This window comes from Bombyx mori, chromosome 8, assembly GCF_030269925.1.
Source record: "Bombyx mori chromosome 8, ASM3026992v2".
Lineage (NCBI taxonomy): Eukaryota > Metazoa > Arthropoda > Insecta > Lepidoptera > Bombycidae > Bombyx > Bombyx mori.
This window is the reverse complement of record NC_085114.1, coordinates 2,992,929-3,020,121: the sequence shown is the minus strand read 5'-3', so window position 1 is coordinate 3,020,121 and position 27,193 is coordinate 2,992,929. Positions and strand designations below refer to the sequence as shown.

Genomic DNA, 27,193 nt, shown 5'->3' with positions numbered 1-27,193 from the left:
ACTACTAATCATAGGACACAAGTTATAAGGTGTAGCCCACGCGACCGAAGCCGCGGGCGGAAAGCTAGTCATGAAAAAATCAAAAACAACTTCAAGTATCTTTATTAAATATAAATAAAATAAAAAAACTGAGCAATGAACAACTTAAAAATAACAAAATATAAATATCGTATAAATCAAATAAATTTATTATAATGGCTTATAATGGCGGACGTGTAGCGAAATTGCTCGCAGACCAAACGTGAACGCAATACTCATTGTTTTCAATTAATAAATAATATAATGAAGAAAAAAACAAGCAAACAATAGCAGACAGAGTTATAAATTAAAAATCTTTTATTATTCTACTGATTCTTGTCAGAAAATTAGGTCAAAACAATGAATACGATATAAGTGTTACACATTTTCGAATTAATCTGATGTCTTGAAGTATGTGGAAAGATACAAGAGTTAGTCGCATACAGGTGAAGCTAATAATTTATAGATACAGGTAAAAAAGTGTGGTAAAAATGGTGGAAACATAGCTGTAATACAGCACATATTATAGTTTTCAAGAAATAATTAAAACCGACCAAAAAAGTTCTGACATTGGTCGATTTGGTGGGAGTTGAGAAAGGATGCTGCGTCTCTTTCCCGCAAAGCAAATACAGAAATAGCCTCTCAAGGCTATCAGCATAGTTAGGAGAAAAAAAAATTACTTCGGTTTTTTCGTCCGAAAACATTGAAAAATAATAATAATGTACTTCAAAGTAAGTAATGTGTAATTACTAAATGTTAAAATAGATTTGTGTTTGGGGCGGAATATTTAACCTTCGAAGTGATAAAAGAAATACAAATAATAAACTAATTTATTGAAAACTTTGTACAAGTTTGTCTTAAATCTTTGGTTTATCAAAACGCTTTTGCAAAATTTTTAAATAATATTTTATCACAAATTAGGAATATTCGTAATTGGCAAGAAAATAAATTAATATTGACTACGAGAAATGTACTAAGCGAACGCATTGTCTGAAGATCACTTAAGGTGCTTTAAAATTCGATTCAATTTACATTTTTAATTAATATTTTAATTAAAAATTAAGGTTTTTATTAACCTATTAGTATTATTTTTTAAATAAGGATACACTTTCCTCGGTTTATTGACTTTTAGTTTAAAAAATCCGAACTTTTCTTTTAGATCTGCCCTCTTACTAAGATCTGTCCTTATTACTTGATAAACTGTCCTTTTCCTAAGCAAAAACGGTAAAACTATATCCAGGGATAACTACTAATTTGGTTTAAGTATCATTTTGCTAAATACGCGACATTTATCTTTCTAAATAAAGATCCCTTTTATTTGCTATTAGTATCGATGTTTTTAATTGAATTGTTGATTCGATGTTTTTAATTGAACTTCAATTAAGTTTACTCTATTCAAATAACTGAACAAGTTTTTTGTTGTTGATATTTTTTCCAAATTTTAGCCATTAAATTGTTCTCCTGTGAAGTTGCAAAAATGTCACTTAAGCCTTTCATCCTTCGATATATGTATACATGTCTATAAGCAAAGCATTAAAACTTGTTGTTAATAAATTCTTATTTTGGGAACCAGCAAAGGGCAGTTAGCCGACGCCCACTACGCGCGACAAATCTGCCTTAGATTTATTTGTATTACGGTGCTTGTTTCGAAAATTAAGTATTTGAAGTTGTGGCTGTCCATGGGCTCCAGTAACCACTTAACTCCAGGTGGGCTGTGAGCACGTCCACCCATAAAAGCAATAAAAAAAAAATTACCGCCTATAGGAAATGTGAAAGTAGCCCCGTAATCAACAAATTAAAGAGCGGACGGTTAGCGTGGTATGGACATGTGATGCGTAGAGAGGAGATGCATGTGACTAGGAGATTTATGATAATGGTAGTGCAAGATAGAGGTCGACCGATGTAGTATATGAATGACGCTATGATGAGTGTCGAGATGACGGCTGATAGGGGAGAATGGAAGAGAAAAATTAGCTGTGCCGACCCCACCTAGTGGGATAAGGTGGAGAAAAAGAAGAAGAAGTAATTACCACCTAGATAGGCGAACGATCCGCTTTACTACAAACCGTTAATACACGCTGTATATTCCCACCAATGTCGCACCGGCAAACTTAAAATACACATCAATACAATACAGGTCTTTAATCAACAACAAATTTTAAAACACCTTTTTCAATAAAGCGTCTTTAGAAAACTTCTTCAAATAATAAAATAAAATCCTTATTTGCTTACATTTAGAATAGGTAACGAAGTGACGTAGAAATGCTACATTAGTACCTCTATTTGCATACGTATTAATCTAAGACTTGAGATTCTTTGGTATTTTCTTGTAATAATAATTATTGTATTTGCTTTAATATTTCTACGCAGATTACTTACCTAGATTTTTTCACTTAAACGTGATATAAATTATATATTTTTTAACTAATATCAAATATTACAAGTATATTGCTTAGATCAGAGATGGCGTTAGTTGTTCATTTGACGTTCGATACACGTGTAATGCGGACGTCAAATGTTTTTAAAAACTACACAAACATTTCTTAATACACAGATTTTTTTTTAATATTTCTAATTAACGAATGTACCAATCAGTATTTACAATAATATCAAATATTTAAATATAATAAATAATAAATACCAAAAAAGATAAACATGTAATTAATGTTGGTGCATTGAGAATGTCAAACCCACCGACATCTAGTTACGATAACGCTAAAACTAAGGCAGAGTTCAACTAAGCTGGCTTATGTCCTTTTAAATTTTCATTAACTATGAATCCTTAGATTTATGACTACACTTTATATTTAATCGCGCTAAATTTTGAAACAAAATGCTTTTGAGTGTTACAAAGCGCTTTACTCTTGCAAAAGTTAAATCAAGTCTTATATTCTAATAGTAAATAATCCTTAATATTATGTCTTTAATTCTCTTATTTTTAAGTTTTCTTCAATTAACATATTTACAAGTTTCTAGTCTTATTACAGTAAGTCTGTAGGAATGTATTATGCGATCAATTTTTCAGGAACGATAGCGAATTAAAAACTAAAAAAATAAAATGTTTTAGTTTTGTACAGTACCCGACATTAAATACTGCACATCGACTTTTGGACAAGAAACAATTTGCTAATTTGTTTTTCGTGGAGCGCTATCTCTGTCGCACACTACCTATGAGACGCTTATCAGTAGCCGTGTCCGAAGCCGAAATAAGCCGATAATCTATAATATCTTTACTTAAAAAGCCGATGTGAAATATTTATCGCCGGGTACTGTACGATATTGCTTAGTTTTTTTCTTCTTTGGGAAACAATGGCGAGCCGTTATTTAAGAACGACTAGAAAGTTTTTTATCTTTTCTTTTTTTTTCTTCTTCAAACGTAACCTCCGTGGGGTCTGACTAGTTACTAAAGTAAATATCTACTTGGTATCGTTCCTGAGTATCTTGGGCAGCTCGCCAGCTCCGAACGTGATGCCGTAAGGCCGAAGGTGGTATATGAGATAGTCGAACACGTACATCTGTTGCGGGTTGACGTAGTGGAACGTCACGGCGTGGTCGGAGCAACAATCCAGGCCCTGAAGAAGAAAAAAAATCTTGAAAAATCTTGCCGAGGATCTCACGGCCCGTCTGACGTTAAGTGGTTACCGGAGCCCATAGACATTAACATCAGCGGGACGAACGAATGAGCTGACTTTTTTTCATACCTAAGCTGATAATAGGCCATTTCAGAGTAACCCTAACAAGCAGGTGAGCTCGCGGGGCTCAAACTTGACGACGTTCGTAACACTGACCCTAGCAAGAGCAGTGCTTCGCAGAATCTACCACCGCATCTGAAACACAACCTACTGAGAAGATCCGGCGAGAAACTCAGTGGGCTGTGTCTATGGGTTAATTCGCTCGTCGAGCCCTTCATCGCACGCGACGGGTTCGACGAGAACGTTGACCGGTGCTTGTGGTATCTAAAAGCACCGTTAGTGGATCGGGAGAATCCGAAATGACGTGTTTTGGGCGACGTCAACTGTTTACCATTTGATCCGCAGGATCGGGTATATGATGAGCTGATGGGCCATGGACTAACTTATATACTAACCAGTGGTGATGATTGCTGCACTATGTGAAACGAACACAAACTATTAACGCGGATAAACAAAACTGATTCTGCGGATACTACTCTCGGCCCACCGGTGGGTCGCAAAGCATAGAATGTAGTGATTAGTTGAAAGCCGCCCTTACCTCGTCGCTGGGGTAGTAGATGTAGCTCCAGTACCAGAAGCCCTTGTCCTTGTTGGGGAACAGGTGGTCCTGCGGGACGAACGGGAAGAACCGGCCCCGCCTCATCGAGTCGCGGGAGTCCATCGCCCTCACCCCGATGTTGTGGAGACATTTGCCTGAACGTAAAACTGAATGTTATAAAGTTTAAAACGTATCAGCTCTAAGACGTGATTAGACTAGACTCGTGACTCTGTCCGATCCCGTTCTGTAGCTTGGTGGAGTGCGTCGCTGACAGGCACCCTCAGTTCCTCCGGTATTTGGTCCGACCATCGATGTGTTAAAGTTGAGATGTAACGGTAGGCAGCGGCTTGGCTCTGCCCCTGGCATTGCTGAAGTCCGTGGGCGATGGTAACCACTTACCATCAGGTGAGCTGTAAGCCCGTCTGCCTGCTCGGACAATAAAAAAAAAGTCGAAATATATATATTTTACAAGCATTGTGCGATCCGCGTGACGGTGTATCGTTAGTGACAGTGTGTGGTCAGTGATGGTGTATGGTCAGTGATGGTGGGTGGTCAGTGATGGTGTGTGGTCAGTGACAGTGTGTGGTCTGTGACGGTGTGTAGTCAGATCGGGCGCGGCCCCCGGACAGATGGTACACGTACCGATCTCCGCGTCCTCTGCGCCGTGGTCGCTGGCCTTGCACAGATGCGGGGAGGGCAGCGCCTTGTTCACGAACTGGTCCAGCGCCTCCCGGCTGAGCACGTAGCCCGCGCCGCCGCTCATGTACCCCTGGGGACGAGCACGTGCATGGGTGGCCGACACACACTACCCTACAGGCACGCTATGATGGCCGTCTTGACGGAACTTTTTGTTGAGTTGTTCTTAAAGGTCTTAGTTACCAGGTCATAAAATCCCAAACAAAATATTATTTTTATATTATTCTAATAGATTAAAATATGACTTTTTGGCGGGAACGCGAGGGAAGTTGTGTGATTTGTTGTATTTTGTCTATTTAGTGTTTCTTCAAGTTTAATAAGGGTGTTTTATTAAATGTTTAGTATCTGTGGAAGTGCACAAATGTGGGAAAATAAAACAAAGCCGCTGGACGTAACTTCTTGGGATCCTACAAAAAGTCCACTGAAAAAGTCTCAGTAAATGACCACCATTTTACTGAGATTATATTTCATCCCATATTATCTCATCTCAACTCATTTAATTTAATTTCATACCAGCTGATTAATATCTCAAATTAATCATATTCATTTTATTTCATTTAACTCCATATTATCATTTTTCATAAAAATAAGATATGACTTAAAGGTGTTAGTTACCAGGTCATAAAATTCCTTAAAAAGAAGAGATATTTGACATGCTCAGATAGTTATTTCTCGACTTCAATTCCTCACCTGGGGCGTAAACGGCTTGAACCTGCATCCGAAGTACACAGGATCGTTGCTACTGTAGTCAGCCAACATGTACCTCAGATTTTCGACGACAACATAACTGTAATAAGATTTTATCAAATGCATACTTACGAAGATCATAAATTTTCTTTTTACGATAGAATTTAACTTACTTTTTTAAAAGCTTATGTGGGTAGACGAGCTCACGGCCCACGAGGAGTTAAGTGGTTACCGGGGCCCATAGACATCTACAACTTAAAAGCAGCCACCCATCTCGAGACATGAGTGGTAAAGTCTCAGTTTTAACAGTACAACGGCTGCCCCGCCCTTCAAACCGAAACGCATTACTGTTCCACGGCAGAAATAGGCAGGGCGGTAGTACCTACCCGTGCGCACTCACAAGAGGTCCCACCACCAGTAATTACGCAAATTATACTTTTGCGGGTTTGATTTTATTATTTATTTATTTATTATTTCAGTTTATTACAGAATGTTATTCCTTCACCGTAGAAGACAATCATGAATTATTAAGTGCGTATTTCATTAGAAGTTGAAGTTTGGAAACCGATGTTTTTAGATGGCCGATCAGCTGATGCGTCGCACTTCAGTGTTGCCCTCTTACAATTCAAATTAGGGAGATTCAAAGTAGACATTAGGTAACACATAAAAGCAATGGAATTTTCGTTTGACAAATAATGATTTTGTTTTTACGGTGCAATTTGGAATGACATTCATTCGTTGATATACGACTCGCGCTAGAGTTTAGATACGCGAGACATTTCGAATTCAAACCATGAAGGACGGTTGTTATGTTTTTGTCATACTTCATAATAATTTACATAACGGTACGTGACGAGTATTTGTTTTAAAAATAATATTTTTTGTTAAATAAATTCATTTTTATTAACACAATGAATTTCGATGATACAATTGTTTTGCCGCTTCCAACGTTATTTCGTTTTCTATCGTTTCTGATGTGATAGGACATATCGCAATCCCGCGTGGGCGTGTACCACAATTGAAGTTTTAATGTTGAACAGTAAAATGGAGACTTCGACAGCTCACTGAGTTTCTCGCCGGATCTTCTCAGTGGGTCGCGATTACGAACCGGTTTTAGATTCTGCGAAGCTCTGCTCTTGCTAGGGCTAGTGTCAGCAAATTCGCTCAGGTTGAGCCTGTGAGCTCACCTACCCGTCCGGGCGTAGCTGGAATAGCCTCATAGATTTCCAGTGAATAGGTAGGAAAAAAAAGACTTCGACCTAATGTTTCGACATGAGTGACATTAGTCATGTGACACTGTGACGTCACTTGACACTTGACACTGGAGACGTAAACAAACACGCCTTAGACTCGTTCGTCAATCTAGTATTTTTTAAGAAAGAAGTAAATAAAAACTTCAGCTCGCTTATTCTGTGAGGTTTTTTTTTTATTGCCTGTATGGGTCAACGAGCTCACGGCCCGCCTGAAAGGGATTACTGCTTCACGGCAGAAATAGGCAGGGCGGTGGTACCTACCCGCATGGACTCGCAAGTGGTCCTACCACCAGTAGGTGTCTATAAACCTTGTGAACTGGCGTAGTAGTTAGTTCATAGTCGTCTCGGCTGTCGCACTATCTAAATACCAGTACAATCATCAGACGTACGTATCGTCGTCGGCTTTCAGGAACCAGTCGGCCTCCCTCCGGTGATGTTCGTACACGTATCTGAAGGCGGCTTTCGTCTTCGCCCACAAGTAATCTCGACCTTCTTGCACGGGAAGCTTTACCGATGGCAGGTTGCTGTCTGAGGATAATACATTTTTTAAGTTTAACTCGAAAGAGGACTGGTGTTTGCGAAGTCAAAGCGGCTATTATCGTTCCAAGCTTGAGATGAGATTTCCTGATGCAAAAATGACATTACAATACTTCGTACGGAACGCTATAGCAAGGGTAGGAGGGAGTAGGGTAACATCCCCCTATTTCTACAAGCATTACAATACAATAAAGACTTCCAATTCGCGGCTCAAGATGAATGACAGCTGTAACGTCTATGGACTATTTTTCCTTTTTTATTGCTTAGATGGGTGGACGAGCCCACAGACATCTACAACGTAACTGCGCCACCCACCTTTAGATATAAGTTCTAAGGTCTCGGTATAGTTACAACGGCTGCCCCACCCTTCAAACCGAAACGCATTACTGCTTCACGGCAGAAATAGGCGGGGTGGGGTACCTACCAGTGCGGACTAACAAGAGATCTTACCAACAGTAAAATACTTATAATAATATCACTTAATATCGACTGGATCGTGAACTCGTCTACAAATCTTGAGCAAACCTAATTGCCGGGACGAAGCGCGTTTTTGAAGGATGACTAACACCAACTGCAAGCTCATGAAGCGTCTTAACCCCCAATTATAATTCATAAGATATAGTCCAGTATTGATACAGCAGGATCGAACATTCCCTACAAAGGCTCCAGAATTCAACAGACAAGCTACCTTCAACGCTGCTCATGAAGAGTAGTTTATTGCACCGTTTCCCCCACGTGGCCTTCACGTGTTTGGCCTTTTTCTCATGGTTGCTCGGCTGCGTCATCACCCAGCACAACACTCTGACGCGTTTGGACAGTTCGTCGGCAATCGATCGGTCCTCATCCTTGTGGGCCGGTTCGTCGCTTCCGTGATCAACTATATTCACTATTGGATGTCTGTCGAGGTCACGTAGGGACTCTCTGAAATACCACATTCGCATTTATAGGTCAAATTAATCGTAAAACGTGTCCAATATCCAGTCGGGCTATATTATCAGATGTAAGCGGACGTCACAAAATTTCTATTGTAGTTTATTATTTGGCTGAAATATTATGATGAGACATAATTCAATAAAGATACCATTGATTATGTAGGAACTAAAATCATGATCTGATTACTCATATTCAAAAACAACAAAGCTTTTAGCGGCAGGACCGCCGCAAACCCCAAGATCTGAACTGGTCTCACCAGTATAATCCCATCCCTCGATATGACTACACACATCAAGTAATCTAGTGAAAGGATACGCTCAAGTGCTATTATTGGAGATAACTATTTTATTAAAAAAAATGTTTTTTTGCTTAGATTGTTGGTCGTGCTCACAGCCCACCTGGTGTTAAGTTACTGGAGCCCATAGACGTCTACGACATAAATGGGTCACCCACCTTGAGACATAAGTTCTAAGGTCTCAAGTATAGTTACAATGGCTGCGACACCCTTCAAACCGAAATGCATTTACTACTTCACGGCAGAAATAGGCAGGGTGTTGGTACCTACCCGCGCGGACTCACAAGAGGTCCTAGCACCAGTATTTACGCAAATTATTTTTTTAATTAATTATTTTATTTTGTGGCTTCGATACTGGTAATTTTAGATAGCGGGCCATAAATTGCTATGTGCACAGAATATTACTATAATAACAAACTTATTTAAAAAAGCTGAATAAAACGTACAGCAACTAAATTAAAACTACTAAAAAAGGCTTAAAACGTATTCATATTATGTACTATTAGATGTGGGCAAAGGCAATAAAAAAAAAAAGGGCAAAAATAAACAGCTAAATTAACTCTACTTAATTGTAACGTGCGTACAATTATTTAATCTACATAATTTGCTCTAAGAAAATGTTTAAATAATAATAATCCTAGTTCTGCTGGCAAAACAGCGCAATATGTCTTATAGAAATAATAATTAAAATTGAACATTAGAATCTCGAACATGGTTTCAAGTTTAGAAAGTCTGGCATTTCCTTTTGCTTTTCGCGAACATTGCCTACACTATTAAAATAAATTGCAAGGGAACGTCAGAATAATTTCAAATGTTCCGTAAATGAAATTTAGAAACTAAAAGTTTCTAAATTTCATTACATTATCTATATACACAGATAGATATAGTTATATTTAAACGTATATAATTGTGTACGTCATAACATAGGGAGTCTTAATTTGGAGCCGGATAACCGTGCGTGATTTGTTTCCAGTTACTTATCATTATTTATTACTACATTTTTTTTATTTCCTTTGTAGGCAGACGAGCATACCTGATGGAAAGTGGTCACCGTCGCTCATGGACGTCAGCAATACCTGGGGCAGTGCCAAGCCAGTGCCTACCATTAAGTACTCTCCGCAAGCCCCGTTTGAAGGACATGTCATAGCGCTCGGAAAACACCGTGGAGGGGAGTTCATTCCAAAGTCAACTAGTTAATAACCAATACGTTAGGAACATCATATTACGAGGGATGTGCAATATACCGGCCATCACAAATTGTCGAATGATAAATAAGACAATACTGAATGCAAGATTAGGCCATTAAAGTAGTTAAAATTACTTTCCAGCTCTGATTGGTTTGTACATATATTAGATAGGTGATTTTTTTAAAGATACGAATTCTTTTAATAATTAATCAATAATATAGTTCTGACACACGAATACGTGTAAAATCGATTTTTGGCACGGATTAGATCTTACCTTATGTTTCTGTTGTCAAGATGGACCCAACGAAAGTATCCATCGAGATATCGTTATCGAACCTAATCTGACCAACGTAAAATGTTTTACTTCAAAGTCGAATCACAGCTACTTATTATACCAATACAGAAAACACGAAAACCTTTGAAAATCGCTTACTATTGATCAGATGCATCATTTGAATGCAACATGCGATCCGATGCTACGGATTTTATATCATTTCTTGGGTAAAAATAAAATATAGAGCGGGAATTTTCCTTTGAGAACTTAAAGTTTATTTTTCATTCGAATTAACAAAACCATAATGATTATTATTTCGAATTGTAATTATTAATATTTATTCATTTGTGGCGTCTTCATAATAACTATTTGGATATTTCCACGCCTGGTCAAAATATAAATGATGATTCTATTCGAACCGGTGTGAAAATCGCAAATAGCACTTCAGTATTACGCTGCTCCATAATTTTAAGTGTATTTCCTCAATTATTTCATCATACATTACTACCGTAGAATCCATGGTCCAATTGTCGCGGATTCCATGGACTGCCTTTCGTACAATGTGTCAATCTTACAAGAACTTGACATTAAAACTAAACTCTCCACCATATGCTTTCGTAGAGTACTGGAGTTATTTGAACACGTTGCTCGAAAAGAAGTTCACTATCTCCAAGGGCTGATAGTGACAAGCAAGTTAGAGGGCAAATGTCCCAGAGGACGCAACCCCAAGAGACGGTCGGACCAAATTTGATCTCTGAACACCAAGTTCCACGATACCCTTCACTAAGTCAAGGTTGGAAGAAAATTGTACGTGAGAAAATGACGCAGCGGGGGAGTCACAGCCCTAAGTAATGAGGAAGGCGACGCAAAAATGAGGATTGTCGCAGAGTTTGGGTCAGTTTTCCCTGTCAGGCGGGAACACCCACACAACCATAACGCTGATACTGCCACCACCTTTGAGACATGAAGTCTCATTGGAATAAGGACTCTTTAGACTTTTGAGAAAGCGCGTCTGCTTCGCGACCCATTGTGTATACAGGACGTTAATACTAAACTTAATAAAAAAAGCGGGTTTTCTTAACACGCTTTATTTTAGCTTTGACTGTAATATGTGACAGAATCTTTCACATATTTCAAGATGTGCGATGAACTAAAAAATTTGCACTCCAACTTCTGATGATATTAGAATAGTTATATTATTTCAAACTAATATCCAGTCTAAGATCTCCAGGGTAAAATTAAATTAATTTTAGTACCACTTCATATTTAGTCGTGTTTTTTTTTAAATCTTTTGCTTCATTCAGACAATATGGTGTTATTCTATTTGCGGAACCGAAGTGCATGCTCGCTGTGGGTGAGAATTAAACATCCATACAGAGCTCATACGCAACCATCTGAATTCAGTAATACAAATCGACATTGCAATCGCTAAAAAAATAGTTACCAATAAATTGGCAACCATTTTAGTTTTTCAATTAATTTTACGTATGACTTTTCAGCACTATAACTGTATTGCCAATTAAATTCAAATAACTAACTAACTAATTACTAACTTGGACTGCGCTATCAGAAAATTAAATTTGGCAATAAAATGTTAAACTTTATTTGTATAGTTTCGACGACCAAAGTAAAATGTTTTATGTTGCCATTGAATAATTCATTTTGACAATTTAGGTTTCATAATTTATTCCTCTTAGATACACATTGTTTGCTTTGAATGTGGTATAATGAGATTACATAGCATGCGGAGCTCTATATACAGTGTGCTATAGCAAACATTCATGTGGATAGGTTATATTCTTACATCAGCTGTTCATCAAATTTTTTGTTTCTTACTGATGCACTTTCTAGAAAAAGAGCAATCTTGCTCGCCCGTAAACTTATTTAAAAGACTACCGTACTAATAAATTATGACACAAAGCATGCCTGGGGTCGAACTATTGGGCTAATATTGCCAAGCCTCCATAACCTGAGCCTAAGCTTGGTCTCGGATCCCTCAACCTAATTTTCAATTTTAATTTTCGTCCATCGTATATTTGATCCGATGCGAAGGAATATATATACCTTACACCCTATTCTTTGGACTGTTCACCCTCCGCCTATCGATGACAAAATGTGTTTTTTAGATACCGTGCATATTGGGGAATGGTAAGCAACTTATATAAGTATACTTAAACTACGAAAAATACACAAAAAGAAAAACACAAGCATCCGCATGAAAACTAAATTAACTGATGCCCTTCATTTTAGTTAGAAACAGTAGTGGAACTGGGCAGGATACTTATCCAGATATGAGGACGAGTAACGAACTTAACAAACTACTAAATGGTTGGGCCCAAAAGGCAAACGAAATTTGGGGAGACAGAAGAAAAGATGGGACGATGATATAATAATATATTGCTGGAACAAATTGGATGCATTTGGCCAATGACAGGGAAAGGTGGAAAATAATGGAGGAGACTTTTACTAAAGAAGGGGTCACATAACAAAGAAAAAAGAAGAAATTACTAGTTTGTAAACTGATATATAATTGCACTGTTAATAACTAGATTTGAACTGATTTGGACTGAATTGCACTGGAAATAAAGCTATAATAATAAGCGATTTCCTGAACTTCACCAACCCCAAGTGGAGACCGCATATTTAAGTCCACTCTTTTTCTAATTAGAAATTGTATTTCTATGTTATAGTATTAAAAGCAGGTCATATTCATTAATCATAAGTAATCAAATGTAATCAAGTTTTAGTTATATATTTTTTATTTTAATTGTCAATGCATTATCGATTGCACCTATAATTGAGGTGACATCTGCTATGTACTTTTGTCAGTTTTTCAATGTTTTGTATTGATGACCACTTTGTTGGTGCAACTTAATAAATAAATAAATAGATATTGGTTTTTCACGTAGCCAGTTCATTGCCGCACTGTTCGATAAGACCCAACACTTCTATTAAGTGCCAAAAAGGTTATCTGTATTACAGATAACAGCTGTTTCTTATTAACCAGCTGGTTAGTGTTATTCAATAAATGGTGTCTCGATTACGTTTAAGAGTACATTTTTGCACAATGACATTTTATTGCGACAAGTTTTCTTTAGAAAATTAATGCATTTGGCTTTTCTACTATTAAATTACAATTGCATTTAACCTTTAATTCGCGCTAAGGTTAATAAAATAAGCTACTTATTTTGTTGATATAGTAATATGTAAAATTGAATATTTTTCTTTCTAGGGTTTTATAGCTATTGACGATAAAACTGAATCCCTACAATTACATCACACGTGTTTTTTTTTAATTACTTATATGGGTGAACCCACAGCCCACCTGGTGTTAAGTGGTTACTGGAGCTCATATACATCTACAAAATAAATGCGCCACCCGCCTTGAGATATAAGTTCTAAGGTCTCAGTATAATTACACGGGCCGGGGGCCGAACCTCCTACGAGGTCCCCGCGCCTAGGGGGCGCGCGGGGAATGTGAGACTCAACGATCTGCAGGTGTTGAGAGCAGATCGCGGGCCCAAGGATTTTAGGGCCCACCCACTAAACGACTCCCCTGCACCCGACGTCCGATCTCCGTCCGGGGTCAAACCCGGTCAGAGTAGGCGGGTTCCAGCGGTCAACACTACAACCAGACACGCTGCGCCACCCCGAGGACGCCCGACCGACGGGTCTTCGAGGCGATAGTCGACGACCAACGACATCGGTCTCCGCAGTACGGCGGCCCTACCAGGCCGCCCGGGCGATGCCGCTGGTGTTCCGGAATACCCCGCTGGGCCAGAACCAGCCTACCGGGTCGGAACGCGATACACCGCCGACCGGGTTGCTCTGCTACAGTATGTTCGGCGACGACAGCGACGACAAAAATGCGGACCGCATCGCAGGCCGCAGCCGCCGACGCGCCGTCCTGTCCTCCTGGTGCCAGCGCGCTAGAGTGACGATAGCGTGCGGCGCAGCCTCAACTCCCTTAGGTCGCCCCGTGACCATCACCGGAAGGAGACTGCCTCCTCATAGGGGCCGGAGCTGGACAAACGCCCTCCTCCGGCCCCCGTAATTACAACGGCTGCCCCAACCTTCAAGCCTTACTGCTTCACGGCAGAAATAGACAGGGCGGTGGTACCTGCCCGTGCGGACTCACAAGAGGTACCACCAGTAAAACGTGTTTTCAGTTAGGTCGGCCATTTCACTAGGATAACGTTTTGATTTGATGCGGTTGATGAAAATAAAAATAAAATGCGTCCGTAAATATGAAAAAAAGAGTATTCAAAGATCAAACATATGTGTAATATCGTCTGTGTTAAATGAATATTTTGTTAGATATGCGACTCTAATGTCATTATCTACTCAGCACACAAACAAAATTCCCACAATTAACCTTAAGCAAATATAGTATCATTTACAGACTACTCGATTTGCCAATAACTTTCGACGGATGCTTTGACACATATATTCTGTCTAGTCACTAATCCGAATACAACTAATGCTGTTTCACTATCGTCCGCCCGTGAGACTAAACGCACTTATATTCCTACATAAAGAACTACTAATCCTTAAGCCCCTGCATTCTAAGAATCTATAATCTCTGTATAATTCTGCTGTAAAGGCATCATTCGCAATGGAATTGAATCTTTTGACTTTGATACCAAGATGGGCAGCAACATGATATTAATTTTGTGGTGTCTATTGACCGGTTCACATTAGATGGGCCGTGAGCTCGCTACCTAACTCAACAAATCTAATAACTAACTAAGTACTAGTACCAGGGCCGGATTTAAACTAAATGCCGCTCCTGGGCACCAGAAAAAAATCCGCCCCAATACTGAAATTTTACTTAAGCTTATAGTTTAAATATTTTCTTCTTCAACTTTACTAGAAACTTTATTATACTCGTAATATGTTATATATTCCAAAAACATAAATAAATATACGTGTTTTTTTAACAATTATAAATTTGGCACTAAGGCTGAGTCATAATTACACATGAAAAAATAATTAAATTTCTTTCATTCTGGAAAATATAAAAAACGATTATTATTTTAAATCTCCAAGGAAATTAATTCATTAAATCATTTTGATTATTAATTTTACCAAAAGTGCCAAAATTATAATTCACAAATAATGGATGAATTGAATTTCTTGAATTATCAATTAAACAGAAAATCTTGATAAGATCTATCTTGACAAGAAAAAGAAAAAATTCAATTTCAAAATTTGCCGCCCTAAAAAATTTGCAGCCCTGGGCACTTGCCCCGACTGCCCCTAGTGTAAATTCACCACTGATTAGTACTAAGAAGTTTTTGTAACAAATAGTTTAGAAAATTTACTGGTATTGGAGCGCATGTTTGTTCGCATGTTGTACATATTATCCTTGTGTATATTAAATTTCTATTTCGAAAATCATCTCACAGTGTCTTCTCTCAAAGTGTCCTCTCAGTGATGACAAAAAAAACTGGAACATTTTTGCCTATTCATATTACCGTTGTACATAAATCTATCGATTATAATATTGTTATCTTATTAAATTGAAAATCACTATCTAGAATTGTTCATCTAAATTCATTAATATTAATTAAAATACAAATAAAAGCATGCAACAAGAATCATGCCATAAAAATAATTAAAAATTGTGCAGCAAGTGCTCAAACTCATGCAAGTTGTGCTTTAAAGTGTAAAGTTACCTGTACGCTGGCCAAGCCACATCCCTTGAGCCTGCCGTGGATGTTAATAATATGTACGCAAAACTAAATCCGGCCGATATGCCGATCACCAGGGTTAGCACAAATCGACGACCCATCACCCGACCTTCCTGTTGGGCGTTCATCACACATATATCGCAACTTGAATCGAACCTTCGTAAATTAACAAAAAAAAAAAAAAAGTGGCTACACACTGACAGCGCGCAATTACAACTGAACTTATCGAAAAAAACACTCGTGTTCTGAACATATGTGTACATTCGCAAATAATTCGTTGGAAGATCGTACAGCGCCTCTATCGAGCGCAAAGGGAACTATTTTTACATAAAACCTTTTTAGTTTTTAACAATAAAAAATAATAATGAAAACAATATGTATTAGCCACAAGTGACCTAAAAATTATGAGATTAACGAAAGCGTTTGTTTATTATATTTTCGTGACAATGATGTTTGGAGTTGATACACTTGTATTTGTATTTATAATATATCACAATCTCGATTCGCCCGTGAGATAATAATAATGTACGTGGATTTTTTTTTAGTTAGTCTTATGAACGATTTCACGGCCCGTCTTGGGTAAAGTGGCTGTCGGACATCAACAATGTCGCTGTCACCCTACTTCACGCATAAGTTCTAAGTTTTTAAGTCTCAGTTATATAGTACGGCTGCCCTCACTGTTTCGCGGCAGAAATAGGCAGGGCGGTGGTAAATTCCCGCTGCCCTGCCTCCAGTTGGAAGACACGAAATACAATGTCTAGAACTGCCAATTCGAATTGGACCAGATTCAATGACGTCATATCGAAAATTACCAATTAATAAAATTATTCAATTCGCATTCGACACAGATAGTAAACTGCGCACAGTCAATTGTATCAATGCTGACAACGGGTCTTCTCAACGAGAGTAATTTTGTCTTGTTGAGAACTTGATTCGTTGAAGGCTACTTCTGTCTAATGTTTATAAAACGGGGCCAATGTTCTTAACGTTTGATTTATACGTACGCAAATATTGTGCACATCAACAGACGAAAAGTTATTTGGCTTTGAGACCTTAGAACTCATATCTCAAGGTGGGTGGCGCATTTACGTTGTATATGTCTACGGGCTCCAATAACCACTTAACACCAGACGGGCTGTGAGCTCGTCCACCCATCTAAGCAATAAAAATAATAGTAACTTTACAGGAGAAATATTTAGTTTAAAATTTGGAAAAAATATATCATAACAAAAAAAAATCTTCATCTATTCGAATGAAGCAAACTTAATGGAAGTTCAATTAAAAACATCGAACTGTTTATGGTGATACCAAATAAAACGCACCTTTAATTACAAAGATAAATGGCGCGTATTTAAGCGAAATGTCGCTTAAACCAAACAGCCTTTCTTCCCTCGGTATGTAATTTACGTAAACAAAAATTTAAGGTTTTTTTTATTTCCTGATGGTGAGTGGTTACCGTCGTCCCTGGACTTCAGCAATGCCAGGGGCAGAGCCAAGCCGCTGCCTAGCAACTCCTTCAGGGAGGTGTTATAAATGCAATACATGTACAAAAAAAATTCCCAAGCAATTATTACACAAACAACAAAACAGACAGTGTACACAATTGTATCCAATTTAAGCGATAAAATACGCTTCAGAATTCGGAATAAAATTTACTTTTTTTTTTTTCAAATAAATTTTTCATCTTTTTCAATTGAGCAATTCAGAGTTTAAACAGGGAGGGGGGAAGGTTCGTAGACTATTATACCCCCGAGACTTCATCAATGCATTGAAGGATATATTTAAGAACGGATATAATCACATTAACGATGAGTATATCTCACACTTACGGTGTAAAGGCAACATCGCAATAATCGTCTTAAGCTACATTATATAAGCCAGGGGTAGGTAGGGTAGGGTTGGAACCAAGATCTAATGTTTACTGACGAAAGCCTCTGGGAACTACCAATAAAATTTCTTGAAATTTAAGGAAACAATATAGTTCCGTATTCAAACAATTAGTTTATTTTTAACAGACTTCAAAAAAGGAGGAGGTTCACAATTCGACTGTATGTTTTTTTTTTATGTTTGTTACTTCATAACTTTTGACTGGGTGAATCGATTTCGATGATTATTGTTTTTAGTCTATATTAATTTGTTTCGGAATATCTTTTTTTTACGGTTTGAAGTCGGTTTTTGTTAAAGCATGTCTATTTTTACAATTATATTATATTAAAAAGATTTACATAAAACTGAGATTTAATTTTAGTAACTCTTTTCAGTATGAGTCTATAGCGTTCCAAAAATAAAAAAAAGTCTAATGCGTGGAAGAGAGGATAAATAATGTGATGAAAATGATACGAGCAGCAGTTAATGATTACGTTGCGCAGTCTATTCTATGTATTATTATGCATTATTTGATTTATATACAGGCGCTATTATTTTTTATATAATTTATATATTACATTATTTATCCTTGCCACTATCGACTGTACCAAAAACCGCTATCGACAGATTGGCCACCTGTGGTACATACTGATAATACGCGGATCTTTCATAGTTTTAATTTTGCTAGAGGTCCCGGAGTAGTCGAAATTTGACTATAATTAATTGGAATTGTAAGTTTGTACACTATTATGATTGTATTTTATACTTCTACAATCACAAATTTCGCCAAGGCTACTCTATAAAAAAATATTAATAAAGACAAACAATATTTAATCTATTCTCAATTTGACCACAGACGTCAAGATAAAGGTTTCTGTCACCAGGTCATAAAATAAAATAAAAAAAGACGTCAAGAACAAAAGTTTGACAATAAATAGTATGCATGCGTGTGTGCGTCAAATACATGGTATGTAGTGTGTGTAATGTTTTCTTTATTGATTTAATGTATCTTTTATGCATTATTTAAAAAAAATATTAGCATTGTGCACTTCTTCTCTATATTCTCTATAAGTGTGGAAAATTTCATACTCCTCCGTCCGCGCAATTTTCGTAAAAAGGGATACAAAGTTTTTGCTTCACGTATTAATATATAGATAACGAACGGTTCGATTCAAATATTCGATCGGACGTATAAAAAATCAATGTTAAACAAACAAGAAAGTCAATGTACGCAGCTGTGTTAACAAACTACCGCCAACATTTTCGTAAGGTACTACAGTGTACAACAGTGTACCGTCGTGGACACAAATGAAGAAGCTTAAATAGCTTTAACTATAGCTAACATATTATCATTAAATTATATATATTTATATTATTTGCATATTTACAATTAGCATATTAATCTTCGTGATCGTATTTTCTTGTTCTTGTATCAATCGCAGTGCTTTTAGAAGGAACACAAATTAAACTTTAAGCCCTTCACTAACGGTTTATGTTTGAATAATGGGTATTAAACAAAAAATGGCATAGCGTGCCATCGCCAACAATTGTTAATTACCACACCAGTGCATCTTACTTTAAAGGATTCAGTCTACATCCTTAGCATTTTAAAATATATAATAATTAATTTTAGAAACGGAGACCTGGAGAAAGACCCAAGACAAGGTGGAAAGATGTAGTGCTGATAGAGGGAATGGCAACGTCGCTGGCGGGGATATCGAAGACAGAGCGAAGTGGAGAAGTAGAATAATAAGGAAAGCTGAACCCACCATGTGGGTTATCCCACATTGCATCCCATATTGCTAGAAAGAGAAAGAGAAAGAGAAAGAGTGAGAGAGAGAGAGGAACGAGAATTCCATGCGGATTTTGGGTAAATTTATACAAATTATTTAATTTCAAAGTTACAAAATTAAACGATTGATTTAATAATTATTAGTAAAAAATTATGAGATATATGTTTGGCATCTTTACACAAATATTATAAGATCGCTCGGCTCATGTGGGGGCACCTAAGTTTTTTGTGTATCCAGAGTTTTTTATAAATAATTTTAATATTAAAATAATTTTTATAAAAAATATTTTTTTATCAACCCATATTTCTTCAGTTACGTCGTGAATTTTAAAACGCTGACCTTGCCAGAGTCTTTCAAAAGTAACATCGGCTTTATTGCCTAGCAGGTTGATCTGATCTTTGACAGCAAAATTTCCTCACGGAAAGCTTTTGATTCAATTTAGTGCTATAGGCCATGAAAACGATATACAAATTTTCTCAAGTGGCTTGTGAACCAATTTTCCTTTTTATTAAAACTTCATAAGGCATCGAATTTCTGACAGACGGAAAAACAATAGACAAACAGACAGGAACAGATTTTACTTTTTGTTTTTCCGTTTTTAGATTATCAACTATTTAACGCTATTTATTATAACCAGCAGTATACAAACACTACAACCAAGAAAAATATTTTACTGAAACTTTTAAATAATAACAAAATATGAAAAACCTTTTTCCCCCGACCTAATATTATTATCATAATTTAACACATATTTTCATTTAATACAAAATACAAGTGTTCAGACTATTCATTGTTGACTTGTTTACGAATTCATCAAGTTGTTATTGTTTATTTAACGTGTTGTCTGTTTTTAAATCATTCCATTCAATTGTAATTTTTATGGTTCATTCAAATAGCAATATCCCCGATCAAAATGTTTTATGTAGACGAACGAAGTGAACAAGACATTATTTTAAAGCCGTTTAAAAAGTGATTACAATTCAGTGAAACTGCTGCTTATCATAAAGTACTCCTTTACACAATAGATTAAGTGATTAGGGAGTCTAGTTTCTTCGCGAAACTAATCAAACTAAAGTAAACGTTGCAGAAGTTCAAAATCATTGATTTCTTCACGAAAACGGCTCTCGAAATAGGAATCCTGAGAAATCTATCGAAGAAAATCAATCGTTTTCCAGTTCGCAGTTCAGTGACAACCCTAGACCAAATTGCCTTGAAATGAAAATGGCCTTAACATAAATGGTACTTAAAAATGAAAATCGATACATATTTTTAAAAAAACAGCACATATATAAATCTTATCACATATAATTATGACATTTTGGGGATATTCATTTCTTAATCACTTTTATTATGAAACAGGAGGAGGAACAATAACCTTAATTTATTGATTTTGACATTGAAAGCAGAGCATTTCTTTTACAGTAGAACCCTAATTCCTAATCTCTTTTTATATTATAGTTTTTACGCTACCATTTCATGATTAAATGGTAGACTTAATTATACTGATAGTTTCCAACTAGGCAAAGACCGTTTTAACGATCAATAAAATTGAAGTATTCGACTAGAATTAATTAGGTTTTAAATTTTTAAGTCGTTCCACTGTTCCACTAATTACAAGATAGGGTATTATCAAATTTGTAATTTAGAAAAACTATTGTTTACTAGTAGTCCCGCAGAAGTCGAAATTCGACTTTTAATTGAAATTTTATATTTAAACATTATCATGGTTCTATTGTCAAATACTATTGTACTTATATAATATAATCACAGATTTCGCCAAAACTACACAATTTTTTTTATTTTTTTTTATTGCTTAGATAAGTGGACGAGCTCACAGCCCACCTGGTGTTAAGTGGTTACTGGAGCCCATAGACATCTACAACGTAAATGCGCCACCCATCTTGAGATATAAGTTCTAAGGTCTCAATTATAGTTACAACGGCTGCCCCACCCTTCAAGCCGAAACGCATTACTGCTTCACGGCAGAAATAGGCAGGGTGGTGGTACCTACCCGTGCGGACTCACAAGAGGTCCTACCACCAGTAATAAATAATATATATAACTAACTAACACTATATATATAAATAATAAATAAAAACAAACAATATTCATCTATTTTCAATTTGACCACAGACTTTAAGCACTAACAATAGTTGGACAATTGACAATAAGCAAAGAGTATATTTATATGTATTATGTCAAATACATGGGTGTGTGCAATGTTTTCTTTATTGATTTAATGTATCTTTTAAGCATTATTTTAAAAAAATATTAGCATTGTGCACTTCTTCTTTTTATTCTCTATAAGTGTGGAAAATTTCATACTCCTCCGTCTGCGCAATTTTCGTAAAACGGGATACAAAGTTTTTGCTTCACGTATTAATATATAGATTGTAAAATGAAAAAATATGCTACAGTATACACTAAACCAACGAGGTACCGGTCTTCATTCGCACTTATTTGATACGACATAAAGATCTTTTTCCAAGCGATAGTCATTTATTAGTAGCGGCAGTCCCAATATTGTTATTCAAAACTTGCACATAATTAGGGTAGTATTGTATCAGTAACGCGATTCAGGGTCTTGCCGGATTGCTTCTACTACGCACCGATAGGTAAAGATAAATGTAAACGGAACATTGTACATAGCGATCTACATTTGAGGCGAGAGACATATACTCCACGAACGATATATCCTTGAGTTAAAGGACTACTGACTAAAGATCGGTTTGGTCGCGCGCATCATATTATAATTGCTAAGGATAGGCAGACTAATTAGTATTCAGCTTCTAACGAAATAGAAAGCCGTTGGTAGCTAAGGCGATTAGTCGAAGCCCGATGTAAAGGCTATCGGTCGATAAACGTTGGCAACAGAAAAGCCTATTAATAGGCTAGCGATAGATAGTGTTCGGAAGTTTCGCATAGCGCTTGTATATGGCCACAAAATTAGCTAGGTCGCCTCCAATAAACGCGTTGCAACTTGGCATTAGTGGCGATTATTGTTTCCCATTCGTGAATTAAATTAATTCTGATTGGGTTATTAGTTTCTTGTAAGCGACAAACATTATAATCCGAAAACGTCCGAAATACAATGTACCATTGTTTATATAATCACACATTCACAATCGGCACCTCATCCGAAATGTCCTATCTTTGTGGCGGTTCTAGTCTGCGGTTTGAGAGCCTTATCGTGTGTAACAATTTGAAATATTTGGGAATGGAGTTTGACAGCGGCTTGGAAATTTAGCTCTAATAATATTTTGTATGTTTGTTTTTAATGAATAATGTGTAACTTATGAGATATGAACAAAAAATAAAATATATAGGTCTATCTAAGCGCATACGTCCGTTAGCTTCGTTTTGGTCATGTATTGTTTTTTTTTTTCCTTCCTAAGCTTATAGCTTTGAGAGTCTATGTCAGCGTAACCTAATAAGTAGGTGAGCTCACGGGGCTCAAACCTGACGATGTTACTAACACTAACCCTAGCAAGAGCAGTGCTTCGCCGAATCTATCACCGGATTGGAAACACGACCCACTGAGAAGATCCGGCGAGAAACTCAGTGTGGGTTAATTTACACGCTGAGCCCTTCGTCACAAGCGACGGGTTCGACGAGAACGATGACCAGTGCTTGAGGTACCTAAAAGCACCGTTAGTGGATCAGGAGGATCCGAAATGACCATGTTTTGAGCTGCCTTTAAAGGGAATGGTAGCATTTATATCGTGTCTACATATATAGTCTAAGGATTGCGGAACAAAAAAAAATTATATCAGTTATTCTAATAATATAGAACATGTGATATCTCATTTATGACCAGGGTGGTCTACCTGTATTACTTATTTTTTTTAAATATTAATAGTGTTTATCATCTTCCACAAAATTTAATATAATATTTTCTGAACTTATAACTAAATATTGTATTGCTATCTTCAAACAATTTTTGAAAGGAATACATTTATTGTGAAAGAGAAGATTGAACTGTGCACAGACGTAATTTATTTTGATTGTACCCCTGCTCATAGGTGGTTGTAAGAAATCATAAATAGTACAAAATAAATGCTTTAGATATACAGTTGGAGTATAAATATCTTTTGTGGCTCAAAAAGGCTAGGATCATAATATATCAATCTACAAAATATTATCATTATGAGATTCTGTGGACTTTAAATAATTTTAGTGTTCTATAGGTTACCGGAAAAAGAAACTATCATTATTCAGTTTTGTTTGGAACAGCTTTTTCACACTGATAGACATAAAACTTGAAAGGTATACCTAATTATTATTTGAAGTATTATACATTAAATAAAAATGAATCATTATTATTAGGGATAGCATTTAAAATTTTCAAATTCCCCAAGTGAAAATAGCACCAAGCACTGAGAGATAACAAAAACAAGAAAACACAAAATATTCATAAATTTAGTATTATTATGACCAGCTACAAGAAGAAATTTTATGAATATAAAAATTATATAATTCATTTTTTTTAATAATAGTTGTGAACAAATTAAAGTGTCTTATAAAATATCATCCTAAATTATTGGATAACTGCTCCTTAATAACTAACCCTTGTCTGTCCTCTGATATCAAGAACTACTGCATCATAAACAACAGTTTTGATATTAACAACTATAGATATAAACACTACATAAGTGGTAGTAGACAGATTATCTTCAATTGATGTGTGTGCACACTCACCTTTGTAAGCAACAATGTAAAAATTAATATTTAAATCAGATTTTGTTTTTAAATACTAATGAGCTCTACGTATTTACTGGCGATACATTTGCTATTCATATAATATACTGACACCTACGCTCGTCGTACCGGATCAAGACTGCATGATAAGATAGTGTATTTTGTAATATTAATGTTTGAATTTGTTAACTTAAATTATATATTACGATAGTGCCGACCACTATTAAAAAAAATGTTTTTATGAATACTCACAGTCATTGTGCATTTCTGTGGGTACATTCGCTCAGTAATTAAATACTCTCTCATTTTTGTTACCTACTACATATTTAATTGCATACAAATTACAAAATCATCTACGCTAAAACTTTAAGCTTTGATTGAATACAATTTTATTACCATAGATTATACACTTAATATACTTGAGATTTTTTACGTATTATATGTATATAATCTATGACAACTTTTTTAAAATGGATTTTATGACCTGGTAAGACCTTTAGGTCAAGTCTTATTTTAGTTTTAATGATAACTTTTGTATATGAAAAACGATATTATGAAACAAAACTAAATGAAGTTGGTTATTATGAAACATGGCATGAAATGTAATGAAAACGAAATGAAATGAAATGAGATGATATGGGATGAATACAATCTCAGTAAAATGGTGGTCATTTACTGAGACTTTTCTCAGTGGAATTTTTGGAAGATCCCGAGAAGTTACGTTCAGCGGCTTTGTTTCATTTTCCCACATTTGTGCACTTTCACAAATGCTAAACAGTTAATAAACCACCGCTATTACACATTTAAACCTGAAGAAACACTAAATAGACAAAATAAAACAAATCATATCACTTCACTCCTGGCGTTCCCGCCAAAAAAGTCCTCTTAGCATAGATTATACACTTAATATTTCAGACGTTAATAGGTAGGTACAATATCAGGTGTATCTCTGGTAGGGACTATGTACTTACATAAATATGCAATGCACATATTTTATCACATATTTTTCAAACTGCCAAAAGAAAATTAAAAGAGCTTTAGTTTGATTTAAAAACAAAAAAAACTTTTTGATGTTTACCTTCTGTTCATTTCACATTTCTAAATTTTTTGTTAAAAATATTACAGAAACAGTTGTTTGCAAAAAAAAATTATTTTAATATATGGTAGATACTTTGGCACTAGACTAAGACTCACTAAGGCCACTAAGACTCACTTCAATGTAGTCATGGGAGACTTTAATGCCAAAGTGGGTGTACAGATGTGTGACGAGTCGAGAGTGGGACCACATGGATTTGGAAGCACGAACGATAGGGGGCAAATGCTTATTAACTTTCTAGAGCAAGAGGAGCTATTCTTAATGAACTCATTTTTTAAAAAGCAGTCCCAAAGAAAATGGACATGGCGAAGCCCGGACACTGTAACGAAAAATGAGATTGATTTTATCATTGCGGATAAAAAAGGCTATTTAGGGATGTCTCAGTGGTCAACAGGTTTAACACTGGAAGCGACCACCGGCTAGTAAGAGTTACGCTGAGCATAGACGCTCGATTGGAAAGACACCGCATGATACAGTCTACACTCCGACCTAGCCAGCTCCAAATCAGTGCAGGTTCAGAAGTTTTCCATAAAACCTTGGAAAATCGATTTGTTAACTTGGAAACCACTGATGATGTTGACGAAAACCTCAAAAATCTGGTCACACTCATGAGGGAAGAGGGTGCAAAATTTTTCAGCGAGAAGCGAACGGGAAAAAAATCCGAACTCTCAGACGAGACGTTGCGACTCATGGCCATACGGCGTCAGGACACATCCGCCTCTCCGTCAGAACGATCGGCTCTCAGCAAGCAGATAACGAAATTGGTTCGACGTGACCTTCGACGCTCCACTACTCGAAGAATTGAAAGAGCCATTGAACAAAACCGTGGGTCGAAGGTATTTAAGCAGCAGCTTAAGAGAAGTCGTTTATCGAAACTCAAGACCTCCGATGGTAGCGTCATTATGTCACAGACGGGAATTCTCGCTGAGATTGAAAAATATTACGGTCAGCTGTACGAGTCCTGCACCACCCGTCCTGTACAGAACTGTCACGATTGTAGAGCCCCACTCACGCGCCATTTCACCGATGAGCTGCCGGACGTCAGTGTGGACGAAATAAGATTGGCTCTGAGACAACTCAAGAATGGAAAAGCCCCCGGAGATGATGGTATAACAACTGAGCTATTGAAAGCAGGAGGAATACCTCTCTTAGTAGAGCTACAGAAGCTTTTCAGCCACGTCATTTACCGCGGGAGAACTCCGAAGGCGTGGAACAACAGTATTGTGGTACTTTTTTTCAAAAAAGGAGACAAAACTCTTTTAAAGAACTACAGACCAATCTCCCTCCTCAGCCACATCTATAAGTTGTTCTCACGAGTCATTACAAATCGCCTGGCAAGAAGGTTCGACGAATTTCAACCCCCAGAGCAGGCTGGGTTTCGGAGCGGCTATGGAACCATAGACCACATACACACAGTGCGGCAGATTATAGAAAAGACCACAGAATATAATCGGCCCCTGTGTTTAGCATTCGTGGATTATGAGAAGGCTTTCGACTCCATTGAGACTTGGTCTGTTCTGGACTCTCTGCGGCGATGCCAGGTAGACCATCGCTATGCCCAGGTGTTGAAATGCCTCTACGACTGTGCCACGATGAATGTTCGAGTACAGAATCAGCAGTCTAACCCTATCCAATTGCGTAGGGGAGTGAGACAGGGGGATGTCATTTCCCCGAAACTGTTTACCAACGCATTGGAAGATATGTTTAAGACGCTGAACTGGAAAAAGATGGGCATAAACATTAATGGCCAGTACATTTCACACTTGCGGTTTGCAGATGACATAGTTCTCATGGCGGAATCGTTGCAAGATCTGCAGCAGATGCTGAACGGCTTAGCAGATTCTTCACGACGAATCGGACTCCGGATGAACATGGATAAAACCAAAGTGATGTTCAATGGTTACATTAGCCCGGGTCCGATCGTCGTAAAGGGCTGC

General features: G+C 36.9%; 1 protein-coding gene across 2 annotated transcripts; it reads right to left on the bottom strand.

The window, feature by feature from the left end:
- Positions 1-84: 84 nt before the first annotated feature.
- On the bottom strand, positions 85-24,570 carry LOC101746328 (glycoprotein-N-acetylgalactosamine 3-beta-galactosyltransferase 1). Of its 2 annotated transcripts, none has more exons than XM_004925120.5 (8): positions 24,413-24,570; positions 15,789-15,916; positions 8,110-8,342; positions 7,274-7,412; positions 5,635-5,731; positions 4,891-5,017; positions 4,249-4,403; positions 85-3,590 (listed from the first exon to the last, which is right to left on the bottom strand). In XM_004925120.5, exons 1-8 carry the CDS (start codon positions 24,464-24,466, stop codon positions 3,435-3,437), a joined length of 1,089 nt encoding a protein of 362 aa, XP_004925177.1. In that variant the 5' UTR covers positions 24,467-24,570; the 3' UTR covers positions 85-3,434. The 2 variants fall into 2 exon arrangements, with proteins under 2 accessions (XP_004925177.1, XP_021202996.1); XM_021347321.3 differs by lacking the exon at positions 24,413-24,570 and adding an exon at positions 24,161-24,313.
- Between the last annotated feature and the right edge of the window lie 2,623 nt (positions 24,571-27,193).

Bases quoted from the DNA above. Each gene is read 5' to 3' on its own strand.
- LOC101746328 (XM_004925120.5), bottom strand. From the start codon at position 24,466: ATGAGAGAGTATTTAATTACTGAGCGAATGTACCCACAGAAATGCACA. The intron at 8,343-15,788 runs GTAACTTTACAC...GTGGTATTTCAG, and splicing joins GTGGCTTGGCCAGCGTACAG to AGAGTCCCTACGTGACCTCG. The intron at 4,404-4,890 runs GTACGTGTACCA...TTTTACGTTCAG, and splicing joins CGCAGAGGACGCGGAGATCG to GCAAATGTCTCCACAACATC.